The sequence below is a fragment of the Bos indicus x Bos taurus genome, chromosome 13, assembly GCF_003369695.1.
Source record: "Bos indicus x Bos taurus breed Angus x Brahman F1 hybrid chromosome 13, Bos_hybrid_MaternalHap_v2.0, whole genome shotgun sequence".
Lineage (NCBI taxonomy): Eukaryota > Metazoa > Chordata > Mammalia > Artiodactyla > Bovidae > Bos > Bos indicus x Bos taurus.
In genome coordinates this window covers 65,281,230-65,307,032 of record NC_040088.1, presented here as the reverse complement: position 1 = coordinate 65,307,032, position 25,803 = coordinate 65,281,230, and the positions used below count along the sequence as shown (strand labels likewise).

General features: G+C 45.6%; 1 protein-coding gene across 2 annotated transcripts in view; it reads right to left on the bottom strand.

Annotated features, from left to right (window-relative positions):
- Positions 1 to 2,130: 2,130 nt before the first annotated feature.
- Positions 2,131 to 25,803, bottom strand: part of CCNY (cyclin Y) — a 110,028-nt gene continuing 86,355 nt past the window's right edge. For both annotated transcript variants that reach the window (XM_027560071.1, XM_027560072.1), the window contains exons 5-10: positions 15,626 to 15,661; positions 13,714 to 13,771; positions 13,502 to 13,621; positions 9,011 to 9,177; positions 5,419 to 5,581; positions 2,131 to 4,789 (exon numbers count right to left, since the gene is read on the bottom strand). In XM_027560071.1, coding sequence (XP_027415872.1) covers positions 4,673 to 4,789; positions 5,419 to 5,581; positions 9,011 to 9,177; positions 13,502 to 13,621; positions 13,714 to 13,771; positions 15,626 to 15,661 — 661 coding nt within the window. In that variant the 3' untranslated portion in view covers positions 2,131 to 4,672. The remainder of the gene's footprint in view (positions 4,790 to 5,418; positions 5,582 to 9,010; positions 9,178 to 13,501; positions 13,622 to 13,713; positions 13,772 to 15,625; positions 15,662 to 25,803) is intronic.

Below are 25,803 nucleotides of genomic sequence, written 5' to 3'. Positions count from 1 at the left end.
AACACCCTTCTCAAGACAACCACTGGGGAGGATTCCTATACCAGCTTCTCTGTCGCAAGATTTTCATTGTCCATCTACGTGGAAAAGAACCACAAGGTCCAGTAAAACCCAATTGGACAAGCTGAGGATTCAGGTGCATGAGGGCAAACCTGGGGAGGATGGACAGCAGCTGAATTCTAGATACCCACATCCTCCTCCTAAGAACAGCCGTATCTGCTGATGCCCACCCTTCTTCCACCCTGGACTTGAAAGGGACAACCAATTTCCCCGGGGAAACTCACAGATGAGCTTGGACTTGTCTTTCAGTGGGTCCAGCCTTCCTACATACACACAGAGCAGCATCCAACGATCGTAATGTAAGAATGGCTGAGCAGTGTGGGTTTAGAAACAGAGTAAGACAGGTGGAGAAAACACGAGCAAGTCGGTCTCTTGCCAGTGAAGTTTGCTGAGTGATCCAGAGAGGTGATGGAACTTGTCCAAGGTCACAAAGCAAGTTAACTCTGGGCTGAGACTGAAACCCAAAGTTGTTACAATATAAATGAATAACGTTAATATAAATGTTATGCCTAAGTTCTAGCTACATTTAATATTTTTGCCCATAATGGTAGTTGTTTTGGAATGCCATTCTTTTTTAATCCTGTGTTCTATTTAAACAAAGCTCTTTAAGGAAATAAAGCTCTCTACCCAGACCGAGTCCCTAAAGGACACAGGCTTCTCCACAATTCTTGCTGCAAAGACCTACGATGGGCATTGTGGGCACCAGGACCACCCAGTCTGACCCACGGCCCAGACTCACAGCGATGCAGACAAAGGCCTCCGATGATACTTTCAAATCAGAGATGAACGTTTCTAATGGAAAATGACACAACTGACCTTGAGCAGCTCCAGACATGCAAACTTAGAAAACCTACCCGAAGTGGAAGGAAGCCGCTACCCCACTCTAGTCCGAGTCCAGCAGCTCACCCCCCTACTGCGGATGGGGCCGCTGGCCCCTGCTCACCCCCCTACTGCGGACGGGGCCGCTGGCCCCTGCTCACCCCCCTACTGCGGACGGCGCCGCTGGCCCCTGCTCACCTCCCTACTGCGGACGGCGCCGCTGGCCCTGCGGGACGGTCTGTTTCCAGTGCAGTGGGGCTAGGAAGGCTTGGCGGTCAGGAAGCTCCAGTCATAAACCGAACACAGTTGTGTGCGGGGCCTTCCTTGTAATTCGCAGAGCTTAAAATAACGAGTCCCAAATTAATCCTTCAGTACCCTGTTCCTATTTTACTTGAGGGTATGTTCCCTACTTCTCTTTTTTTCATAAGGGCAGGGAAGGGCTCCTGTGGTTCAGAAGAGACCCGTGTTGCCACAGTCCACTCACTGGGAGTCTTGAGATGCTAATTCTAGTAAAGTCAAAGCGGATGGAGAAGATCCAGTCCTTCTGAGGATCACTTAACACCTACAGAACCCATAATACTCTCCACTGCTTTTCATCATGTAGAAAAGAACTGGTTCACTCAGCATCCTCAAAACCGGTTCAATTCTATCTCAATGTCATATTCAAAAAATGCAGCAGGAAGGCAAGCACTATTTGGTCTCTGTGTTTATTTAACACTTAATAAGTACCTACAATGAACCAGGAATTGTATCTTATTGTTTAAAAATGTCAAAGCTGTAAAATATGGCCCCAGGTGAGAGGTTACCAAAAGTAGCCTGGAAGGATCAAAATCACTTATGTAGCAAATTCTGCTCTGCAGCTCAGCCAAGCATCAAAACCCCTAGACCCAAAGGAAAGCCCAGGGCGGAGATGGTCTTGCCAAAGACCAAGAGGAGGAGCTTGGGGGGTGGTGCGGGTGGGCGACCCGGGAGAGGGGCCAGGTGACAGCCCCAGCGGGTGCATTTAAGGCACAGCAATGTCTGGCATCTTAGCAGGACCTCCCATCTTGCCCTCCAGTTGGTTTTAAATCCGACTTTTTTGCCTCTCCCAGTTTAAAAGAAAAAACGTAAAACAAAAAGGGAAAATTCATTGGCATACTTATTCTCCCGAACGACTTTAAGTCAAATCTAAACTTAAAGGCAATAAATTGTGTGGTTTTCTTCACCCTTCATTAATGAAAACTGCCCGTTCAAAAACTACACTAAGACAATGTATTCCTAAATAGCAATCCGGCTTTAATTGTAGGGCATGAACCACCTTGCAAACAAATTACATCACGATGATTTATCAATAGGTACTGTACTGGGTGTTGTTGGGCTTTTTTTTTTTTTTTTTTTTGCAAACTTAGAACAAACCAGAGAATGTAATGTTTAAGTCTTCTTCATCATGTAGAAAAATAAACCCAGCCTAAATTACCTTCATGTCAAGGGATCCATTCTGCAAAAGCAAAACTGAAATCTACACTTACAACAGAGTTTTAAAAATCCTCAGTGCAAGAAACATAACCAATTAATACAGATCAATGCTCAGGAATATGGAAAATTTTCCTATACAGAGGTAGAATCCAGTGCACAAGGCTAAAACAATATTCAATAGTCTAAGCAAGACTGAGTCAGGCTTTACGGAATCCACTGTAAGTCAGCAGACTGTAGGTACATACATACAATAAATAGACTATACAATTTTTTAAAGTACTTTAATAAACTCCACAAAATAATAGCAGATGCATGGAAATATTTACATAATTCAATTTTCAAATCTCTCATTCAAATAAAAGGGATAAAAATAAGATGTCTGCTTGAAAGGCAGCAAAACCTCTTTCCTGAAATGGATCGGTAAAGTAAGATACTCTACATGGGAGGAACTAATTTATTTGAGAGGTATTCATAGTCAGCTAAGAAAATATGTCCCTTTTTAAGCTATATAGTTTAGGGAATATAAAATGTTATTTTCTACATTTTTGGGGGGTCTCTATTTCATGTTCTAAATCCAAATCTTACTTGAAGAGAGCAGCTGATTTTGGAACCCATGTGGAGTATACTGATACACAGTTACAATGGAAAGATAATTAACTTTTCATGTTCCACTTGTTTGCTTTTGAAAGTTTAAGCCAGAAAGAATCTAACAGTATTTCTGGCCCACACAGTTGGGTTTACACATGCTACAAACTTCAGGGCCATCTGAGTAGCACTGGCCTTTGTGTTCTTGGGCTGCTTGGCTGTTTCTGAGTCCCTCCCACTAACAAAGCATGTCTCCTCAGGGGCAGGCATGTCTGGGGAGCAGGTGTATGAGTTCAGGGCACAAGACAAATAACGTAAGATTCCAGAGTTTTCCAAGCTCACACAGGAGGGTGGTAAAACACAGATTTATCTACTGCCATTTGCCTCAAAGACCTGATGAAAGAAAAACTTAGAAACCTCTGTCATTGTGACCCGAGAAAATATGCAAACCCCAAAGCACTGTATGCTTCACTGACCCAGATTCTTAGACTTAACTGTGAGGTTCTGTCATTAACCCTTCAATTTTCCTTGCTACAAAAGCTCTCCATTTGGCCCATAAGGAAATGAAGAATAGTCAGAAATGAAAAAGGACGGTCATAATTAATGACATGTAAACCTTCACAGCTTTAGTTTCATATAACTTCACTAAGCACCCACAATGAAAATGCAAGTTGTTTTTTATTCAATCATTCTGTGAAAAATACCTCAGTAAATAGGAACATTTTGCCCTTCAGTGATCTTCCATGTGAATACCCACCCCACCCCCTTTTTTTTTAATTTTAGATTTTTAAAAAATTTTTATACAAATAGACTAACTTTGATTTGAAGTAAACATATAAAAGTTGAGAGGAATATTGCTTGCACAATGGACGTGGAAGTAGAGGAGGGGGGTGGGCGGGGCGAGGAAGGGGCTGCCCCTCGGGGCAGGCAGAGAGAGAGACCACCGCAGGATCAGAAGGCACAAGCACCCATGTGATCTAGAATGTTCCTGGGGGAGGAGCTGGGGGAAGGGAGTCGTCTGGTTCAGCACTACAGTCAAGCTGATTCCGCCACTGTGGAGAAAACCGGCTAGGATAAAGGTGCGCAGACACGGGACAAGTGCCCCCCTGGAGAGCAAGAAAGCTCAGAAGACAGCTCGCAGGAGTGGTGCAGAGAAACAGCCAGTGCTATTTATTTGGATGTCTGTGCCATGGTGGGTACAAACTATATTCTCTGCTCTGTGGGATCAAAACCAAAACAGAATAAAACAAACAAAAATCCCCCCCAAATCCCCGAGAAGCAGCAAGAAGGAATGCAAGAAGTCTTAACGGGACATACTGATCCGGGTGGGGTGGTGAACGCGGCGCGCGCCTTTAATGCGCATCCAACTTTGTCACCTATGCCGGGCTCTCCTATCAGGTTGGTTCGGCTACTGACCGACGGGGACTTAGGAACCAGGCCAAGCCGCTCCCTGCCTCTATGCGACTTCCCGTCCCTTCCCTGCCTCCTCCAGGGTTAGAGTCTTTTTCCTCCACGAAGGAAGCGCTGACCCGGGGCTGGGAAGGCGTGGACGGGATCCCATGGCACCGACTTCGCGTCCTCGGAGCCCTGCTGCGCGTGCGCGCAGCCCAGAGGCGCTCATCAAGGCAGCCTGGCGGAGCTATGAATTAAAAAGAAAAGGAGAGGGGAAACAAAACAAAACCACCCCACGTCTGTCTTTTCTCGAACTAAAGGAGAAACTGAGGGATGGCACGGCCTCCGGCAGGGACGCCCACGGTTAGGAGATGATGGCCGGGGACCACCTGGGCAGAGTCAGATTGTCAGCACTCGCTGACCGCTTCCTCGTGGGTCTTCTCAGGTCCTTGTACTTGTCCTCGCAGAGGCGGGAGATGGCCTGAAGGGCAGGAGAGAGACACTCAGATCAGCCCCGGGGCCGGCACCCTGCCCACACTCTCCATCCTTGCAGTGGGCCAGCACCATCCGCGACACTGAGGATGTGCGGGATGAAGGTGCTGAGGGCCCCGCACCTCCCCTGGAAGACGGCTCTGACCTGTGAGCCTTCTCCTCCCCACACCTGCAGCCGCCAAAGTCGGATGGGAAGAGGCCGGTGCAAGTGCAAAGCCGAGCTATACGTAAGACACAAGTGTCACACAGCTTCACAGTGACGGCCCTAAACCCAGGTCAAGACCAACAACAAGGCTGTGGAGAAAACAGCTTCAAAAAATGAAAAAAGCGGATTCAAACCTTTCTGGATTGCCAATCATAGGGTCATCTGGTATCTTTTCCCTTATAAAAGTGAATGCTGGTTTAAAACGGGTTTTAAAAAACTTATTTGATTTAAAAAACAGAATCAATGCACGTTAAATAAAAGCCAGTACTGAGAAGGTTATTAAAAGTATGAGGTTGTACCAATGCAATCCAGGTCATCTGGTCCTTATTTTATGATGACCGGCAATGGCAGAACGAGCCTGAGCACAGAGCTCTGCCGCAGGAGTGTACCCGCGGGACGCTGGTGCCTCTTACCTCCAGCTTGTGGGCCCTCTCCCTGCTCAGGGGCTCCAAGGGGAAGCTCAGGTTGTTGGCTTCCGCCAGAGAACGAAGATCAAAATAATACTTGGCATAAACACTGGAAGGAACATTGATGTTGAACTGGAGCAATTCAAGGAACTGTCGCTCTAGCTCGTTCCTGCAGAGTAAGACAGAAATGCACAGCTCAGCCGCTGTCCCCACTGCGGACAGCCCAGGCAGGCTGCCGGACACGGAGGCCACAAGACCGCACCCTCCAGGGAGAACAGCCATCTCACCGGCGGCCCGCTTGGACGCAGAGTTGCCATCTCACCACCAAACTGGTGATAAAAGCCAAGCCCATCTGACCCAGTGCCCAGAGGATGAGGCCTGATTAACTGGGATGATCAGCACCAGGAAGTGCTTCAGGGTGACCCCAACACTGAGACCAAGCACATGTGTGTGTGCACACACATACACATGCAGCGGGCTCTGGCCTCACCTCACCACATGAACCATCAGTTCAAACGGGGCAGAAGACACAGTTAGGAGCTGTCAAACAGAGTCCAGTGAGACTGGACGGCTGCCTAGAGGACAGGCCTCCGAGACCCAGAGGATCGCCTTGCGGGGAGGGAAGGGTGGGGAAGCGATGAGCAGCTTCCTCAGGACCATGGGAGTGCAGGAAGGAGACCACCAGTCTCAGCATGCACCCACCCACCCCCCCAAACCCTAAGCCTAACCCATCACCTGCAGGGTCTGTGAGGACCCACAGCTGGGCCACCCATCTGATTTGACAGGTCTAGGTGGGCCCAAGAACATGCATCTCTAGTACGCTCCTGCTGCTGAGCCTTCCCTCCTGCCTTCCCTCCTGGATAACAGTGCCTGGTCCATAAAGGAGCCAATCCCCTTATAGCTGATGAAGGCTGGAACACATTGTGTAACGCCCCCATTAGCAGGCCCACCTCTTGGTAGTCACTGCCGGGGGAAAAGCATCCTCAGGGACAGGTCTGTCTGTCAGCATTGGTCCTGGGCCAGATTCTCAGTTCTAGGCCACCCGCCGGGCAGCACCCTGGACTCACTTCTGTCCTTTAACACAGTCTCCCCTCCTCCTCTCCTCCGAGACAGAAACCGTGACATCTGACTGCAGCCTGGCCCCAGCACAGCACCTGACACACAGGTGGTGCTCAATAATTAGTTATTAATTATTGAATGGAGTGGACCAAGCGTAGCCTGGGTGGAGGGATCAGGGAAAGCTTCCTGGAAGTGACAGCTGAGCTAAGTCTGGGAGGCGGTAGTGGCTGGTTCCCTGACAGCAGCTCCTAGGCAAAAGATAACTGAGGAACCTCAGCAAGTTGTTATCGAAGGCCTGAGAGCTTTGGAGGGAAAGATCAAGACATCGAATTCAGTTCATCTAATCAGAAGGGCTGCTTCCATGCAGCTTTGAGGAAGAAGTTAAGCCCCAAATGTATATGTGATGTCAAAATTTACACTTCTAATGACTTTTATTTATGCCTGCTTTAAGTCAGACTTAGGAGATCATCCTGTGAAATAACAAGAATCCAGGTAAGATCTTAACAAGACTTGGGAGCTGCCTGTGGACACACTGCCACCTAGTGGCCAAGTGGTGACACTGCAGCTCCCATTCTCCAATGCCAGGAAGAAAAACCAGTGAGAGAGCCAGGAAGCTATTCCCACCCCAGATGGTATCTAGACACCACTGCCTTTTGTTGAGGGTATAACCAGGATTAAAGTCGAGAGGAATCTGGTTTCTAACAAGGCGGCAGTTTCCCCAGGTTCCTTAAGGGAAAAACAGCCATTCTGAATATTTATTTTTTTAATGTTTCTGTTTATGTTGTGGGGGAAATAAAGATTTTAGAATGGCTGTGTTTTCAAACTAGGGCAATATTTAGAAAATAAAAATAATTCCCCAAATTTGAATTTCCAAACAATAGCAGTACCTCCTCCAGGGATACCTGACAGCTTGTTACATGATAAATCATCAGAAAACTAAGTGATGCAGAGGGAATGGGCTTGATGGATTTGCTACTCTCAAGGGTGTGTGTGTGTGTGTGTGTGCATTTAGTTGCTCAGTCGTGTCTGACTCTGCATCCCCATCAACTTTAGCCCGCCTGGCTCCTTGTCTATGGGATTCTCCAGATAAGAATACTAGAGTGGGTTGCCATTTCCTTCTCCAGGGAATCTTCCCCAGGACATCGAACCTGAGTCTCTTTCGTCTCCTGCACTGGCAGGTGGATTCTTTACCATTAGCACCACCTGGGAAGCCTAATTACCAGTAAATAGTTCTGATGTAAAAATTTATAATAAATAAATTCAAGTGAATAAACCAAAACATTTCCGAAGTATTTGTTGCATTAGGTCATCACTGTAAAGAAACCCAGTTGATTGATGCCACTTAGCAACTTTAGAATGGGGCTCTACAATGAAAGAAAGTTGTTTTCATCACCTCATGGCCTATCGACTTTTCTAGAAAAATGAGCCCACTTTAAAGACCAGCTATCAAGGGGCAATCCCACTCCTCGGCACAGACTCCAAAGAACAGAGAGTAGGGCCTCAGGGAGGAATTTGCACACTGATGTTCACGTTTACAGCAGAGTTACTCACAGCAGCCAAAAGGTGGAAGGGACCAACTTACGGTCTGTATGACAATTCTCTTAATAACTGTTTTCAGCTTGAAATAAAATCAAGACTTTAAAAAATTTTTTAATTTTCTAACTCTTGCTATCAAAGACTTCATATTTTTCTTACTTTTTAAGGATAAAGAATGACAGGTGCAGGAAAGAGTCTTACTGGTCTGTAGTAGGAAAAGGCTCTGTGGCAAAAGATGCAAGAACATAAACAAGTGTCCCCAGGGCAGCAAAAAGAGGGGGGATGCCCAGCCAGCCAGCAACCGGAGGAAGGGGCAGGTAGGGTCCAGGGACATGGATGGGGTCTGGGACACAGTGGAACCTCCTCTAGCAAGAAGAGGCTGTCCGGCTTGAGGAAGCCAGACAAACAAGATGAGAAACACGTCAGTAAGAACTGGGTCAGCAGTGCAGAAGTTCATCCTGATTGTTTCCAAAGCAGCTCCTTTCGTCCTGACCCCACTTCCTGTACATCCAGCCCCAGGGACCCCAGGCCTCGGGCTGCAGGTGAACCCAGAACGGTGCCCTGAGAGAGGAGTGGCCCAACCGGGAAGCACAGGAGGACCCTGAGGGACAGAAAGTTCATGTGAAGCCAAGTGAACTTGCAACACGTGTCAAAAAGCAGTGATAATCTTCTTTCTGAAACTGAACAGAGGCAGGGAGCATTTTAGCCTGTCTGCTGCCTGTCGTCAGTCTGCAGTGAGTACAGAGTGGGGATGAACCCCACCGCAGACGGGGAGCAGAAAGGTAAAGGAAGGTTCCCTGGAACATGGTTTCAGAGACTAGATTCATAAGCCAGAAAGCTTGTCCCAGTACCCATCTGGGACCCACAGGATGAGACGCACAGGTTTTTGTAAATCCTATCCGCAACCGTGTCCTTGCTCAGCCAGCTCACAATAGATGCACAGCCACGGTCACTCACTCCTCCCCGTGCACGTCCACACGGGGGCGCCCCCGCCCACACTCACATGTCCTCCACCGTGATGTCCTTCAGGATCTGGCAGTAGTCCACGTTCCACACCGCCTGGTCATCCCACACCTTGGAGGCCAGCAGGATGGCCCCCAGAACAATCCGCTTCCAGTTGGCCGGACAAATGTCAATCTCTGCGTATGTGAGAAGCCGTTCGAGGTACACCTGGAAGACACGGCCACACCAGCACCCTTCAGCCCTAAGCCACAGACAGAGGGAGGGTCAAGGGCTCCCTCCCAAGCCTGGCAGCCAGTCTGTGCGGCCTGTGGTCTGTGAACGGGGGCCCAGGTGGAGAAGCCCAGGGAAGCTGACCAGGGCCAGCACCTTGTCTGCCTCTGCCACTCAAACAGGAGCTCTCTGCCTCTGAGATGAGGGCTGGCACTCAGCTGTCTGCTGAGTCAGTAAACAGACAAGTGATGATGGTTCTTTTGCTTAAAACATTTCGTTCTGCTTCCAGTGCTTTACTAATGAAAAGTCAGTTCTTTCCATCTTAAAAAGCAGGATTTTTATGGATGATCTCAGATACCAAGTACTCCTCAGACCGGATGAGGGGCACAGTATGAAAGACAAAATAAAAATCATGAGAAAGAAATTACTAATATAATCACAAAGACAAAATAGCCATACCCAATGAGCTGCCAAGAGGCCCTAAGTTTCCTGAGAGGTGATGAAACGGGAAGCCATCATGTCCACCTTACTGCCCCACCCTGGTCCAGTGACCCAGCCCTGCCACCGTTGGCTGCGTCTCTCCCCAGGCAGGGCAGCTGCCCTCCTCCGGTCTCTCCCCCGAGGAAGCCAAGTCCCCTGAGGACCACGCCCGGGCCTCACTCCCACCATGTGCCCAGCACTCAGCACGCCGCTGGTTCAGGGAGCGGCCCCCACGTGCTGGACTCAGGGACACAGGGCCCTGCAGGAAGGACGCTCTGGATGTGGAATGCGGCTACAGGAGAGCAGGTCTAGGGAGGCCTGAGTGGATGAGATGACCACAGCAATGGCATTCAGGAAGGAGCCGCGGTCAGAAGCAGGCGGGAAACTCAGGCCCTGGATTTAGAGACAGGTGCGGGGGGAATGGGGGGTCAGAGGAGACCACTCAGGGAAGAGCCAGTCCCCTCTGCGGTGCTCAGCACTAAACATCTGAGAGGCCTTCAGAGAGGCCTCTGGGGTCACGACACGTGCCTGCCAACCGTGCTCTATGGACCTTCAGGGGCGCTTCCAACGTCCCTCAGGGACAGAACAGCACTGGGCTATGACAACCACTGGTGAAGAAACGTGGGTCACTCAGCAGTCAGTCATCTTTTCCATTGTACAGATTTTAGTTTTAATGGCATTTATTACATCAAGGAGCAGGAAGAGTAAGCTAATGTTTTAGATCATTATTTTTGTGTGAAAACTGAAATCCTTCAGCGAGAGATCCAGGCCAGGCTGAGGGGAAATTTAATTAGACACCGACCTCAGGAGCCCAGACTACATGTATGTTACAAAGGTTGATGACTAACTCTTCTTATTCCACCAAGAAAAGAATTTTTTAAATGTGCCACAAAACTGTACTAGGAGCAGAAAACTGAGGCTGGATCTAACTCCAGATTTTTTGAAGCAATCATTATGGACATTCTTCAACCAGATCCCTAAGATGCTACTCCTTTATATAAATGAGCTATGTAAACCTCTCCAAGCTCCCCAATGAAATAGCTTCTCACTGACTCAGTACAAAAAGGTTACTCAATTTTGTTCTTACTTAACCACAGTAGATATATATTAATAGGTACACTAGGTAACATTTAAAATAATGTTTGGAAAAAAACAAGCCATCTACCACATCTGATATTCCACTAAGATGACCTGGAGAAATTAGATATGATAACACAGTCCATTACCGAGGGGAAGCAGATGTTATGTTTGGGGAGAAAGAATTCATAAAAGCACCACATAATAGCATGCAATTTGGAAGAATCTGCCAAGAAAGCTATATTCAAGGATCAGCTGTAATTTCTTTAGTAAACTCCCACTTGGCTATTTTAATTTTCTGCCAAGTAAAATAATATACGATTGATTTTTTCTGAACACCATTCCCTACACCATTGCTAATAGGACACTGCTGCTCAATTAAATTTTCAGATTTAACTTCCTAAGAAGGACCATCCTGAGAGTCTCTAGAAAATACAGGTTAGTGACCGCTTACAAAGCATTCAGGTGACTGTACAAAATAAAACTGTTGGAAGGCATGGCGTGGGGGAGGAGAAGAGGGAGAAAGTGCACAGTCACGGAGTCCGGGGTGCACGGGACCACACTTCTGAGGATGCTGGGCTTCCCTGTACATCACTCAGAGCAGCCCCGGGGGGCAGGGAGAAAGTGCACACTCACGGACTCCAGGGTGCACGGGACCACACTTCTGAGGATGTTGGGCTTCCCTGTCCATCACTCAGAGCAGCCCCGCCCACACTTCTGAGGATGCTGGGTTTCCCCGTCCATCACTCAGAGCAGCCCCACCCACACTTCTGAGGATGCTGGGCTTCCCTGTCCATCACTCAGAGCAGCCCCGGTCGGTGCACTGTAGGCCCTCACCCACAGCTCAGCCGACTGGGCCTCCCGAGCGCTTCCTATTTGCTAATATTTGAGGTAGCTGGATTCCTCACTGGACTTTATCTGAACAGCACTTTTGACCTCGGTAGAAACCACTAATGTGCCCTAAAAAGGGGGGTCTCTGGGGTCAGAATGGATAGATTCCACAGGTGGCCTCTTCACCAGAGCACCGGCCTCCGAGAGGCACTTTGGGGCCAAGTGACAGCCCTCAGGGCCGCCGGGGGGGACCCAGCTGAGCTGGCATGCCTGGTGCTCCTGGACACACGCAGCAGCAAGTGGCTGAAGGCTCTGGAAGCGTCTACCACAGGCAGGCAGCGGTCTGGTTCCCCATAGGCAGCGGGGCAGAGCTAACTGTGGTCCTCCCTGCCTCCTCTGGGCAACGGGCCAGGCCACCAAGGGAAGGCCCAGGAGAAAGGCAGAGAGGGACGCAGCCCGCCAGCCCCAGCCCAGGCCTGCTGTGAAGGGTTGTTGTGAGCCTGGAATGACGGGTGGGACCATCACACGCCGGGCTCGATCGCAACACAGAGTTGGCTGCCTGGGCCAACCAAGCAGACCCCGGAGACTCAGTCTGCAGAGCTGTGCCTGTTGTGAGGGCCCCTGACGCTGCCCACCTGTCAGCTATAGCCAGAGACGCTCATCTCCTGCTAAGCCGCCAGCTGATGTCCCAGGACAAGGGAGGATTTCAGCAGCTCCCACAACTGACCCACTCCCACAGCACTCCCAAGACAAACTAACCACCCACGTCTGCTTGGAAACAGGGGAACAAACTACATGTTCTCAACAGAAGTCTCTGCAGAAACTATGTCTTTCACAGGACACAAAGCTTCTTCACGCTGATAAATCCAAACTGGAAGGTGCTACAGGGCAAAGTCAGGTCACCATTTTCTTCAGAACAGAAGGCAAAAAACCCCACCACATCTTGAAACAGGAGCTTCAATAAATCTTTCTTCAGGGCGTCAAATAAGTACTCATTATCTGATTTTCTTCCTCTTCTTCCCCCTTTGTCACAATCTCCCTTCATTAAAATGTCAACCCTGCTGCCTGGAGGGGGTTTTTTGAGGTCTTGACATCCTTTGGAGGAACAAAGCTGAGCCATAAATATGCTTCTCAGTCATGACCTCAGGGTTTATCAGCAGGCCACATCACCTGAGGAAGACTTGCTGGATGTCTGTTCACCTGTCAGGGGGCAAGTTCCACAAGAGAAGGAATTCACAAGCAAACCGGTCACTGTGCCATGAGCTGAGAACAAGGGGCTCTCAGTGTGGCGGAGATGTGGATGGTCCTTACACTCGCCGTCATACCACAGGGTCTAGTCTCAGGGAACTGCATGGGCCCACGGGACAGCCCACGCACTGGCAAGCCCGTTTCTTATCTGAGTGGTGCACAGTGGGAAAGGTCAGTGACAGCGGGCTCCGCTGTCAAAGCTGCTTCCCCAATGAGATCGGAGCTAAATCAACCGTCCCTAAGGTTTTAAGAATCTAAGGAAGGTTATAGGTTTTTAACTTGAGTCAATGTGCAGATTATGTCCACGCTGTCTCTGAATGTCTCATGAATGTCTCATCTTACAGACATGTATTTACACAAAAATCACAGAGGAGAAGGCAGCAATTACAGCAGTCCTCGCGACGTAGGGAACCAACACCAGAAACCTGGACATCAGTGAGGTGGCCCTGGTCCTTCTCAGCACTGTGGACCCTGCATGGGTCGTTTCAGCTTTCCTGCTTCTGAGTGTGATCTGACAAGGGGCTTTAGGTGGGACTGCGGAACAGACCGCATGCTCTCTTTTGGGAGATTCAGTTGCTATTCTGGATAAAAGACAACCCTGAGGTGGCGTTGGGGTTCCCAGGTCTGCAGTGGACACTCCCACCTGCACCCCACTCGATGGCCATGTCATCCTGCGGGCACTCACCAGGGTGACGATGGCACATTCTGCAGTCAGCTGAGCAGCACTGAACAGTGTCCGAACAAACCGGTAAATCTGCTTCTGCTCTGGGTTGTGTTTGTCATAATCTGGTGGCACTTCGGATTTCTGGGGAGGGAGACATTCTCCATGAGTAGCCGCCCCACAGGAGCCACAGAGACATGACTGGACCATACCCTGGGACCCAAGGGGAGGGTTACCGAAAGAGGGTGAAGGTTTTCATCGAAAATATCCAAGAGCATCCTTCCATCTGGGTCCCTGGGGAGGAAAGTAACAGAAAACGGAGTTTCCCTTCTGTAGCAGAGTGCCAGTCAAAATGAAAACAAAATGTATTTTGATTCAACTGTTATTTCAAGAAACAGAGGCAGTACTGTTAAGAGATGCTATTGATTATTCATGAATTATAATTTGCTTTTCTTGGGGACATTACTTAATCACTTTTGAATAGTCCATAAAATAAAGGTTATGAATCCCATTTAGTAAAGTAAAAATCAAAGATTTTCATTTCTTGAGTTTTCAAATGCACCAAATCTAAATTTCTTTAACATCTTATTTCTGAGCAAAGTTTGATGGATCTGTTTAAACTATCACTACGTTGTCAACACAAAAGAAGTCTGAGGGTGAGAATGAACACACAGCGTGTCCTGGAGATTAGTCTGAAATTCTCACAGCATGCAGCTTAACCACTTCACTAATGAGGGGCCTCACGACTGTATTTTTAAAAAATAATTTAATGTATGTATTTATTTTCGGCCGTGCTGGGTCTTCGCTGAGGCATGGGCTTTTCTCTAGCTGCTGTGCAGGCTTCTCGTTGCGGAGCACAGGCTCTAGGCACGTGGCCGGCAGCAGTTACCGCACGTGTGCTCAGCGGTGGTGGCTCCTGGGCTCCATGGCACAGGCTCAGTAGTTGTGGTGCATGGGCTTAGCCGCGCTGCAGCACTCGAAATCGTCCTGAATCAGGGATCCAACTTGTGTCTCCTGCACTGGCAGGTGGATTCTTTACCACTGTGAGCCATCAGGAAAGCCCCACGACTCAATTTTGAAAAACAACAGGGGCCATGTACAAAAGTGCACCTGGCTGTTACCAGCCGGTACCCACACAGACCCACTTAAAGGGGCGGCTCTCTCCGTGAACGCGGGCAGAGGGGGTGCTGGGCTCTGGGGGGGCCACGGCCATGTAGAAACGTGCACCTGGCTGTTACCAGCCAGTACCCACACAGACCCACTTAAAGGGGCGGCTCTCTCCGTGAACGCGGGCAGAGGGGGCGCTGGGCTCTGGGGGGGCCACGGCCATGTAGAAACGTGCACCTGGCTGTTACCAGCCGGTACCCACACAGACCCACTTAAAGGGGCGGCTCTCTCCATGAACGCGGGCAGAGGGGGCGCTGGGCTTGGGGGGGACCACACCCCGCTAGTGACGGCTCTGCTTCCACCTGACTTATGTCATTTGAGTGTTGCCTAAAAAATTTTCTTTGGAAACTGCTGCTTTGGTAACAGCAAGTAACGTTCCAATGTCAGTTAGGCTCGCGATTATCAGAAGCTGCAGATGTGCCTCTGCCATGCACCCCCATGGGACACACCAGTTTCTGCTCTATGACTTACTGTCTGCAAAAAGACGAAAGAGAGCTCGGCTGAACAGCTAACTTCTTATATGATTTTTCCATGATTCACTTCTAAAATTAACTGAACTATCTCCAGATTCCCATCAGAAAGGATTGCTACCACCTTAAAAGAGTTTACGACTAACTTTACAACAAAACTGTTTCTATGAACTTCTTTTTCATGTGAAAGCTGTGCACAGAAACTTGTTACAATATTTTATAAAAGACAGAATGTTTAAGTGAATGACACAGAAAATAAAGTCAAGAGGAGGCTGAATACTGTCAAGAAACTCTGTTCTCTTTTGCTGACTTCATTTGGTTTCCTCTGACTCAGAAGCAGTTCAGTACTTCTCTGGGAGGTGTGGGTAAACTGTGTTACCTTTACAGATTCTATGAAAGTGAGATAAGAATACAAAACTCAAAGGCTGAGGCAACTAGAACGCAATAGGAAAAATGTCATTGCAGATAAAATGTGATGTTTTCAGCACAAAATTAAACAAAATCCACATACCTGTTTTTGATGTGGTAATATATTGCGAGAGCTACACTGTAAAATAAAATGCAGGAGTTCAGTGTTTCATAAGCATATTCAAGATGTTGCATTTTCTCTGGCATTAGTCTGATCATAAGTATTTAGAACTTAAGTAAAACGATCCATCTGAACAGCCCCCATTTAATTCAGAATGCTAAGAATATGCACTCTTCAAAGTAAATCAATCAGATATTTATATCCAGCAGTTATTAAATCTTTTCCAGAAACACCAAAACTTTGTGATAGTCAGAAATAAATTTCTCTATCTGAAATTTTAAGCTTTCCTCACTGTATAATATAGTCATTATGCAAAAATTAAGTGATTAAATTAAACTCCTCTAGAGGTCTCCCAATTCAGCACCTGCTATTTTAGGCAATCAGTGGTTTCTTTATAACTGCCAGAAAAATGTGAATATTACCCACAGTGGTTTATCATTTTTTCTCTTAAAATCAATAACCTATTGGCAATCTGCCTAACTTATTCATTCATCTGCTGAAATGGTACTTACCTCTTATTTGTAATACCTTATAGTTTAATACCTTAAAATTTCATTTTACATTTTAAAAGAATTTAATGAAGACATTCCCATCCCCTGAATTTTCAAGTACTGTTTCTCTGATTATAAAATGAGATATATTCATATTGTAGAAATTTTTGGAAAATAAAGTATACAGAAAATAATTCCTCTGCCCAAAGATGATTACTACCAGCTTGAGATATAGAGACATCTATTCCTAGTTACCTATAAATTATGTGTGTAAGCAAGCAGGCTGGCATCCCACTTTCATCCTCATTAACAAGTTTCTTACCATTAAAATGTTACTCAAAAATACAACTTTAAATGGCCGACTATATTCCATATTCCACCATACTTTATTAACCATTTCCCTGTTCTTGAACATTTAAGTTGTTTATAGTATTTTGCAATTATGATTAACACCATAATATTCCCACAAATAAACATTTTGTGACCTATTTCCACAAAACATCCTGTAATTGGAAAACAGGTTTCTAAGGTTGTTAATAATCGTAAGGCTCCCCCAAACATAACTCCCAAAATCTTTGCAGAAAAGCTGTACCAGTGTACACTTCCTCACCAGTGTCTGTCTCACTTCACCTTCACCAACGCTCACCTTGAATGTTTTGAAAAAATGTTCTCCAGCTGGATAGAGTAAAAAGGGTAACTGCTTTCAACCTGAGTTTCTCTGATCACCTATCAAGTGGGCAGGGTTATTCAGGTTGAACTGCCCAATCTTTTTATTACTTCCTCTTTTGTAACCTGTCTAGATCCTTCCACAATTTTAAAATTTGAAGAGGCCAATTTTTTTTTTTAAGCTTCTAAGAACATAGCTAATTGGCTGCATCAGATTGTGCTCTGGTCTCTGAGCCCAGGAACTGCCAGCCAGGGCCCCAACATGGAGCAAGCAGACTGAGCCCCAGACACCTCTTCTCACTCAGTGGTGCCCACTTAGAGCCCGGGCGTGCACACTGGACTCCAAAAGACCCAGACATTCACCCACGACCTGACAACAGCTCATTTCACTCTGCCGAAAGAGAGCACGTTCTCCCAAATCTCTCTTTCCAGATCTATGAATTCAAGAGATTTTAGATAAGTGTGAAAAGTATTCCTGAGCAAGTGTAATATATTAGTTCTCCTAAAATCCTAAAAAGAATCTAAGCTGATGAAGGAATTGTAATTGGGGTGAAGGGACTTCAAAAGTTTAAAAAATAATGGTACAGTTTTCCAAGTACCTTCACATGTACCTAAAAAGCCCTGCCATGGGAAATAATAAATGTTACTGTTTCTATTTTATAAATGAGAAAATTCATGTAAAGATATCAGATGTCAGGATTTCTGACTTATATAATGGTTTTGTGCACTTTCATTCTATAATGCTGGCCTCTGGAAAAAAGGAAGAGATACTGTTTTATTCATTTAAAAGTCACACTGTGATGATTAAATTGAATGTTTCATATGATTGGGTTTGGTAAAGTGATTACTTTAACTGCTTTAGGAAAAAATACGGTCCCTGTGCTCCCTGTGAGGAAACATGTCATAGGAAAAACATCACTGGACTGAAGTCAGACCAGCTGGGCTCAAAACCTGGCTCCTTCATCAGTTAAGAGTTCATCCACCCCTCAGAGCCTTCACTTCACATTCAGACAATTCAACCTGCATTGCAGAGTGGTTATTACAATCAAACGAAGTAAATAAAAGCATGATCTCAAATATAAAGTTCTCAAATGAAAGTTACTATTATTACTGCTGTTGTTGCCCAATGAATGATTCCATCTCTGGAGGTCTTCCAGCCTCTGTGGAGGGAAAGTCTCAGGGCCCCAGGTTACTACTATCTCCCGTATCTCTAGAACCCAAAGCCAGGTTGGACGTTATCATGACTCACACCCCCGTGAAACACAGGGATGCTCGGAAGGCCAATGTCCACTCAAGGTCAAACCCCGAAAGTGGGAAAACCAAGCTGAGGATGCACGTGTGGTCTAGCTCTACTGGCCAGTTCAGCAGGTCACGGTGAAAGCAGCAAGCAACTCTTGGGGGCAAAGCCTGGCCAGCTGGAAATGGAATCAACCCCAGGCTTCACTCCCAATGGCCAGCTTGGGAGGCCTGGCCAGTCTGCCACATCCTCAGAACTGGCGAGGTCTCCAAGGACAGGCCAACCAGAGGGCTAGAGCAACTGCCCTAGTTGCAGAACCAGGAGGAAAGGGGAGCCTGGAAGGAAAAGAAGCTATTTTCTTGCCCAGGAAAACAAACCCCATTTCTGACAGCTAGCACCACCCTTGCCTCACTTCTGACCTAGAGCTAGGTCAGAGGTGCCGGGTTCTGGAAGGTGTACGAAGCTGCTCTGATCCTGAGGCCAGGGGCCATGGATGGTGCTGCTGCTGCTGCTGCTGCTGCTGCTAAGTCGCTTCAGTCGTGTCGGACTCCATGCAACCCCATAGACGGCAGCCCACCAGGCTCCCCCGTCCCTGGGATTCTCCAGGCAAGAACACTGGAGTGGGTTGCCATTTCCTTCTCCAGTGCGTGAAAGTGAAAAGTGAAAGTGAAGTCACTCAGTCGTGTCCGACTGTGTGCGACCCCATGGACTGTGTAGCCCACCAGGCTCCTCCATCCATGGCATTTTCCAGGCAAAAGTACTGGAGTAGGGTGCCACTGCCTTCTCTGATGGATGGTGTGGGCAGCTGCAAACAGCTCCTCACCACCTGCACCCATCCTCTGAGCACCAGCCCCATGCTTGTACACAACTGGGGGCCTGGGGTGGTTACAGGGGCACCAGGGTGGATGGCAAACTCTGAATTCATACCACAGCTATCAGCATTCAGGGTAAAAATCAAGTTCTCAGGGAAGATATGCCTGTGAAAAAAAAGGAACACAGAATTGTGTGCAAACCTGTCACACATCTGCTTCTTTGACCTTTCAACCCTCCACCCATTCCCTAACCAGAATGTGCAAATATGTTTGCTCTTTGGGCAATCCCCAATTTACAAAAGAGTTTTCTTTTTTTTTTTAATACGAATTTTATTTCACAGTACCTTTCAGTTCCTGGATTTCCAATTGGGTCTTTTTGTAATTTTATTCTTTTTTCTGGCTGCACCGACTAGGTATTGAACCCAGGCCACAGCCATGAAAAGCCCAGAATCCTGACCACTAGGCCACCAGGGAACTTCCCAGAGGGTTTTCTTCTAAAATTAGCTTACAAAGCACTTGTAAGAACCCAGAGCTTTTCTCAAAGGTCAAACGTGGTTAACAGAAGATGAGTTCAGCCCACAAATGCCCCTGCCCCGCTCTGCCCACAGGAAGCTGAATGACTGATTAGTGAGTTTGTATCAATTTTGACATCTTGGGGGAGGAGACCACAGGGGCCTTGGCAGGTGGCAAAATTTCAGAACAGGAGAGCATTCAGACGTCGCACACCCTGCCCTTCATGACATGCATTCCCCTTGTGCAGGCAAAGGCCCTGGCTGAAGTCTCCCAGGCCTGCTAACACCTCAAAATGACCATCACCAAGTCACGTGTGACATACAAGATTTACAGGGAAGGATTCTGATGGTATGTCTACAGTTAGGGTCCACCCTGCCAAGCTCTCAGATCCAAAATGGACATTTGTAAAAACAGGGCACGTTTTAAACAAATAAGCTATTGCCTGAAGGCATCTCAGATCTGGGTGGTGCCCAGGGAAGCCACAGCGTCCACACTGGACTCTTCCTCTGGACACTCAACCCTCACCACTGCCCTAGCTTTCCAGCTTCTCTTCCTCTTTTTTTTTTTTTTTTTTTTAACATTTATTTATTTTTTATTGAAGGATAATTGCTTTACAGAATTTTCCTGTTTTCTGTCAAACCTCAACATGAATCAGCCATAGGTATACATATATCCCCTCCCTTTTGAACCTCCCTCCCATCTCCCTCCCCATCCCACCCCTCTAGGATGATACAGAGCCCCTGTTTGAGTTTCCTGAGCCATACAGCAATTCCCATTGGCTATCTATTTTACATATGGTAATGTAAGTTTCCATGTTATTCTTTCCATACATACATTCTCTCCTCCCCTCTCCCCAAGTCCATAAGTCTGTTCTCTATGTTGGTTTCTCCACTGCTGCTCTGTAAGTAAATTCTTCAGTACCATTTTTCTAGATTCCATATATATGCGTTAAAATATGATATTTATCTTTCTCTGACTTACTTCACTCTTTAATAGGTTCTAGGTTCATCTACCTCATTGGAACTGACTCAAAGGCGTTCCTTCTTATAGCTGAGTAATGTTTCGTTGTGTATCTGTACCACATCTTCTTTATCTATTCATCTGTCGATGGACATCTAGGTTGCTCCCATGTTCTAGCTATTGTAAATAGTGTTGCAATGAATAATGGGATACATGTGTCTTTAAATTTTGGTTTCCTCAGGGTATATGCCGGGGTCATATGGTCGTTTTATTTCTAGTTTTTTAAGGAATCTCCATACCGTCTTCCATAGTGGCTGAATCAATTTACATTCCCACCAACAGTGCAAGAGGTTACCTTTTCTCCACACCCTTCTCCAGCATTTACTGTTTGTAGACTTTTTAATGATGGCCATTCTGACCGGTGTGAGGTGATATCTCATTGTAGTTTTGATTTGCATTTCTCTAATAAAGAGTGATGTTGAGCATCTTTTCATGTTTGTTAGCCATCTATATGTCTTCTTTGGAGAAATGTCTGTTTAGGTCTTTTTCCCACTTTTTGATTGGGTTGTTTGTTTTTCTGGTATTGAGTTATATGAGCTGCTTATATATTTCATAAAGCAATCTTTTGTCAGTTGTTTCATTTGCTATTATTTTCTTCAGACAACATTCTGAGGGTTGTCTTTTCAGCTTGCTTAGTGTTTCCTTTGCTGTGCAAAAGCTTTTAAGTTTAGTCAGGTCCCACTTGTTTACTTTTGCTTTTATTTCTATTACTCTAGGAGGTGGGTCACATAGGATCTTGCTTTGATTTATGTCATCTAGTGTTCTGCCTATGTTTTCATCTAAGGGTTTTATAGTTCTGGTCTTGTATTTAGGTCTTTAATACATTTTGAGTTTATCTTTGTGTATGGTGTTAGGAAGTGTTTTAATTTCATTCTTTTACACGTAGTTCTCCAGTTTTCCCAGCACCATTTTCTGAAGAGGCTGTCTTTGCCCCATTGTATATTCTCGCCTCCTTAGTGAAAAATAAAGTACCCATAGGTGCATGGGTTTATTTCTGGGCTTTCTATCTTGTTCCACTGGTGTATATTTCTGTTTTTGTGCCAGTACCATACTGTCTTGATGACTGAAGCTTTGTAGTATAATCTGAAGTCAGGAAGGTTGAGTCCTCCAGCTCCATTCTTCTTTCTCAAGACTACTTTGGCTATTTGGGGTCTTTTGTGTTTCCATATGAATTGTGAAATCTTTTGTTCTAGTTGTGTGAAAAATGTCATTGGTAATTTGATAGGGGTCAGAGTGAATCTGTAGACTGCGTTTGGTAGTATAGTCATTTTCACAGTATTGATTCTTCCTACCCAGGAACATGGAATATCTCGCCATCTGTTTAATGTCATCTTTGATTTATTTCATTAGTGTCTTATAATTTTTTGTGTACAGTTCTTTTGTCTCCTTCAGTTCAGTTGCTCAGTTGTGTCTGACTCCTTGTGACCCCATGGACTGCAGCATGCCAGGCCTCCCTGTCCATCACCAACTCCTGGAGTTTACTCAAACTCATGTCCATTGAATCGGTGATGCCATCCAACCATCTCATCCTCTGTCGTCCCCTTCTCCTCCTGCCTTCAATCCTTCCCAGCATCAGGGTCTTTTCAAATGAGTTGGTTCTTTGCATCAGATGGCCAAAGTATCGGAGCTTCAGCTTCAACATCAGTCCTTCCAATGAATATTCAGGACTGATTGATTTCCTTTAGGATGGACTGGTTGGATCTCCTTGCAGTCCAAGGGACTCTTAAGAGTCTTCTCCAACACAACAGTTCAAAAGCATCAATTCATCAGCGCTCAGCTTTCTTCACAGTCTAACTCTCACATCCATATGTGATGACAGGAAAAACCATAGCCTTGACTGCTGCTGCTGCTGCAAAGTCACTTCAGTCGTGTCCGACTCTGTGTGACCCCACAGACGGCAGCCCACCAGGCTCCCCCGTCCCTGGGATTCTCCAGGCAAGAACACTGGAGTGGGCTGCCATTTCCTTCTCCAATGCATAAAAGGACTGGATGGACCTTTGTTGGCAAAGTAATGTCTCAGCTTTTTAATATGCTGTCTAGGTTGGTCATAACTTTCCTTCCAAGGAGTAAGCATCTTTTAATTTCATGGCTGCAATCACCATCTGCAGTGATTTTGGAGCCCCAAAAAATAAACTCTGCCACTGTTTCATTGTTTCCCCAACTATTTGCCATGAAGTGATGGGACCGGATGCCATGATCTTAGTTTTCTGAATGTTGAGCTTTAAGCCAACTTTTTCACTCCTCTTTGACTTCATCAAGAGGCTCTTTAGTTCTTCGTTTTCTGTGGTAAGGATGGTGTCATCTGCATATCTGAGGTTATTGATATTTCTCCGGGCAATCTTGATTCCAGCTTGTGCTTCTTCCAGCCCAGCGTGTCTCATGATGTGCTCTGCATATAAGTTAAATAAGCAGGGTGACAATATACAGCCTTCATGTACTCCTTTTCCTATTTGGAACCAGTCTGTTGTTCCATGTCCAGTTCTAACTGTTGCTTCCTGACCTGCATACAGATTTCTCTGTATGCAGAGGCAGGTCAGGTGGTCTGGTATTCCCATCTCTTTCAGAATTTTCAACAGTTTGTTGTGATCCACACAGTCAAAGGCTTTGGCACAGTCAATAAAGCAGAAATAGATGTTTTTCTGGAACTCTCTCACTTTTTCAGTGATCCAACAGATGTTGGCAATTTGATCTCTGGTTCTTCTGCCTTTTCTAAAACCAGCTTGAATATCTGGAAGTTCACAGTTCACGTATTGCTGAAGCCTGGCTTGGAGAATTTTGAGCATGACTTTACTAGCATGTGAGATGAGTGCAATTGTGCAGCAGTTTGAGCATTCTTTGGCATTGCCTTTCTTTGGGATTAGAATGAAAACTGACCTTTTCCAGTCCTGTGGCCACTGCTGAGTTTTCCAAGTTTGCTGGCATATTGAGTGCAGCACTTTACAGCATCATCTTTTAGGATTTGAAGTAGCTTAACTGGAATTCCATCACCTCCACTAGCTTTGGTCATAGTGATGCTTCCTAAGGCCCACTTGACTTCACATTCCAGGATGTCTGGCTCTAGGTGAGTGAGTGATCACACCATCATGATAATCTGGGTCTTGAAGATCTTTTTCGTATAGTTCTTCTGTGTATTCTCGCCACCTCTTCTTAGTATCTTCTGCTTCTGTTAGGTCCATACCATTTTGTCCTTTTGTCCTTTGCATGAACTGTTCCCTTGGTATCTCTAATATTCTTGAAGAGATCTCTAGTCTTTCCCGTTCTATTGTTTTTCTCTATTTCCTTGCATTGATCACTGAGGAAAGCTTTCTTATCTCTCCTTGCTATTCCTTGGAACTCTGCATTCAAGTGGGTATATCTTTACTTTCCTCCTCTGCTTTTCGCTTCTCTTCTTTTCACATCTATTTGTAAGGCCTCCTCAGACAACCATTTTGCCTGTTTGCATTTCTTTTTCTTGGGGGTGGTATTGATCAATGCCTCCTGTACAATATCAAGAACCTCCGTCCATAGTTCATCAGGCACTCTATCAGATCTAATCCCTTTAATCTATTTGTCACTTCCACTGTATAATCGTAAGGGATTTGATTTAGGTCATACCTGAATGGTCTAGTGGTTTTCCTTACTTTCTTCAATTTAAGTCTGAATTTGGCAATAAGGTTTTCTGTGTTGTCTTTATCTCGTTTTGGTTATCAGGGTGATGGTGGCCTTGTAGAGTAAGTTTGGAAGTATTCCTTCCTCTGCAATTTTTGGAAAGAATTTTAGAAGGATAGGCATTAGCTCTTCTCTAAATGTTTGAAAGAATTCTCCTGTGAAGCCATCTGGTCCTAGGCTTTTGTTTTTGGGGAGATTTTTGATCACAGCTTCAATTTCAGTGCTTATAATTGGGTTGTTCATAATTTCTATTTCTTCCTGGAAGATTAAACTTTTCTAAGAATCTGTCCATTTCTTCCAGGCTATCCATTTTATTGCCATATAGTTGTTCACAATAGTCTCTTATCTTATAATCCTTTGTATTTTTGCATTGTCTGTTGTAATCTCTTTTTTCATTTCTAATTTTGTTGATTTGATTCTCCTCTTTTCTTGATGAGTCTGGCTAAAGGTTTGTCAAGTTTATCTTCTTAAAAGAACCAGATTTTAGTTTTATTAATCTTTACTATTCTTTCATTTTTTTTTCATTTATCTCTGCTCGGATCTTTATGATTGCTCTCCTTCTACTAATTTTGGGGGGGTTTTGTTCTTCTTTTTCCAGTTGTTTTAGGTGTAAAGTTAGGTTGTCTATTCGATGTTTCTCTTGTTTCTTGATGTAGGATTGTATTGCTATAAACTTCCCTCTTAGAACTGCTTTTGCTGCACGCCATAGGTTTTGAGTTGTCATGTTTTCATTGTTGTTTCTAGAAATTTTTTGATTTTCCTTTTGATTTCTTCAGTCACCTGTTGGTTATTTAGAAACATAGTGTTTAATCTCCATGTGTTTGTGTTTCTTACAGTTTTTTTTCTTATAATTGATATCTAGTCTCATAGCGTTGTGCTCAGAGAAGATGCTTGATACAATTTCAATTTTCTTAAATTTACTGAGGTTTGATTTGTGACCCAAGATGTGGTCTATCCTGGAGAATGTTCCATGTGCACTTGAGAAGGTGTATTCTTCTGCATTTAATGTCCTGAAGATATCAATGAGACCCATCTCATCTAATGTATCATTTAAGACTTGTGTTTCCTTATTAGTTTTCTGTTTTGATGATCTGTCCAATGGTATGAGTGGGGTCTCCTACTATTAGTGTGTTACTGTCAATTTCTCCTTTTATGTCTGTTAGCGTTTGTCTTCGGAGACGGCAATGGCACCCCACTCCAGTATTCCTGCCTGGAAAATCCCATGGATGGAGGAGCTTGGTAGGCTGTAGTTCATGGGGTCTCTAAGAGTTGGACACGACTGAGCAACTTCACTTTCACTTTTCACTTTCCTGCATTGGAGAAGGAAGTAGCAACCCACTCCAGTGTTCTTGTCTGGAGAGTCCCAGGGACAGGGGAGCCTGGTGGGCTGCCGTTTATGGGGTCGCACAGAGTCAGACACGACTGAAGTGACAGCAGCAGCAGTGTTTGTCTTATGTATTGAGGTGCTCCTATGTTGGGTGCATAGATATTTACAATTGTTATGTCGTCCTCTTAGATTGATCCCCTGATCATTATGTAGTGTCCTTCCTTATCTCTTCTGATATTCTTTATTTTCAGGTCTATTTTGTCTGATATGAGGATTGCTACTCCAGCTTTCTTTTCCTTCCCATTTGCATGGAATATATTTTGCCATCCTCTCACTTTCAGTCTATATGTGTCCTGAGGTCTGAAGTGGGTTTCTTGTAGACAGTATATATATGGGTCTTGTTTTTGTATACATTCAGCCAGTCTGTGTCTTTTGGTTGGAGCATT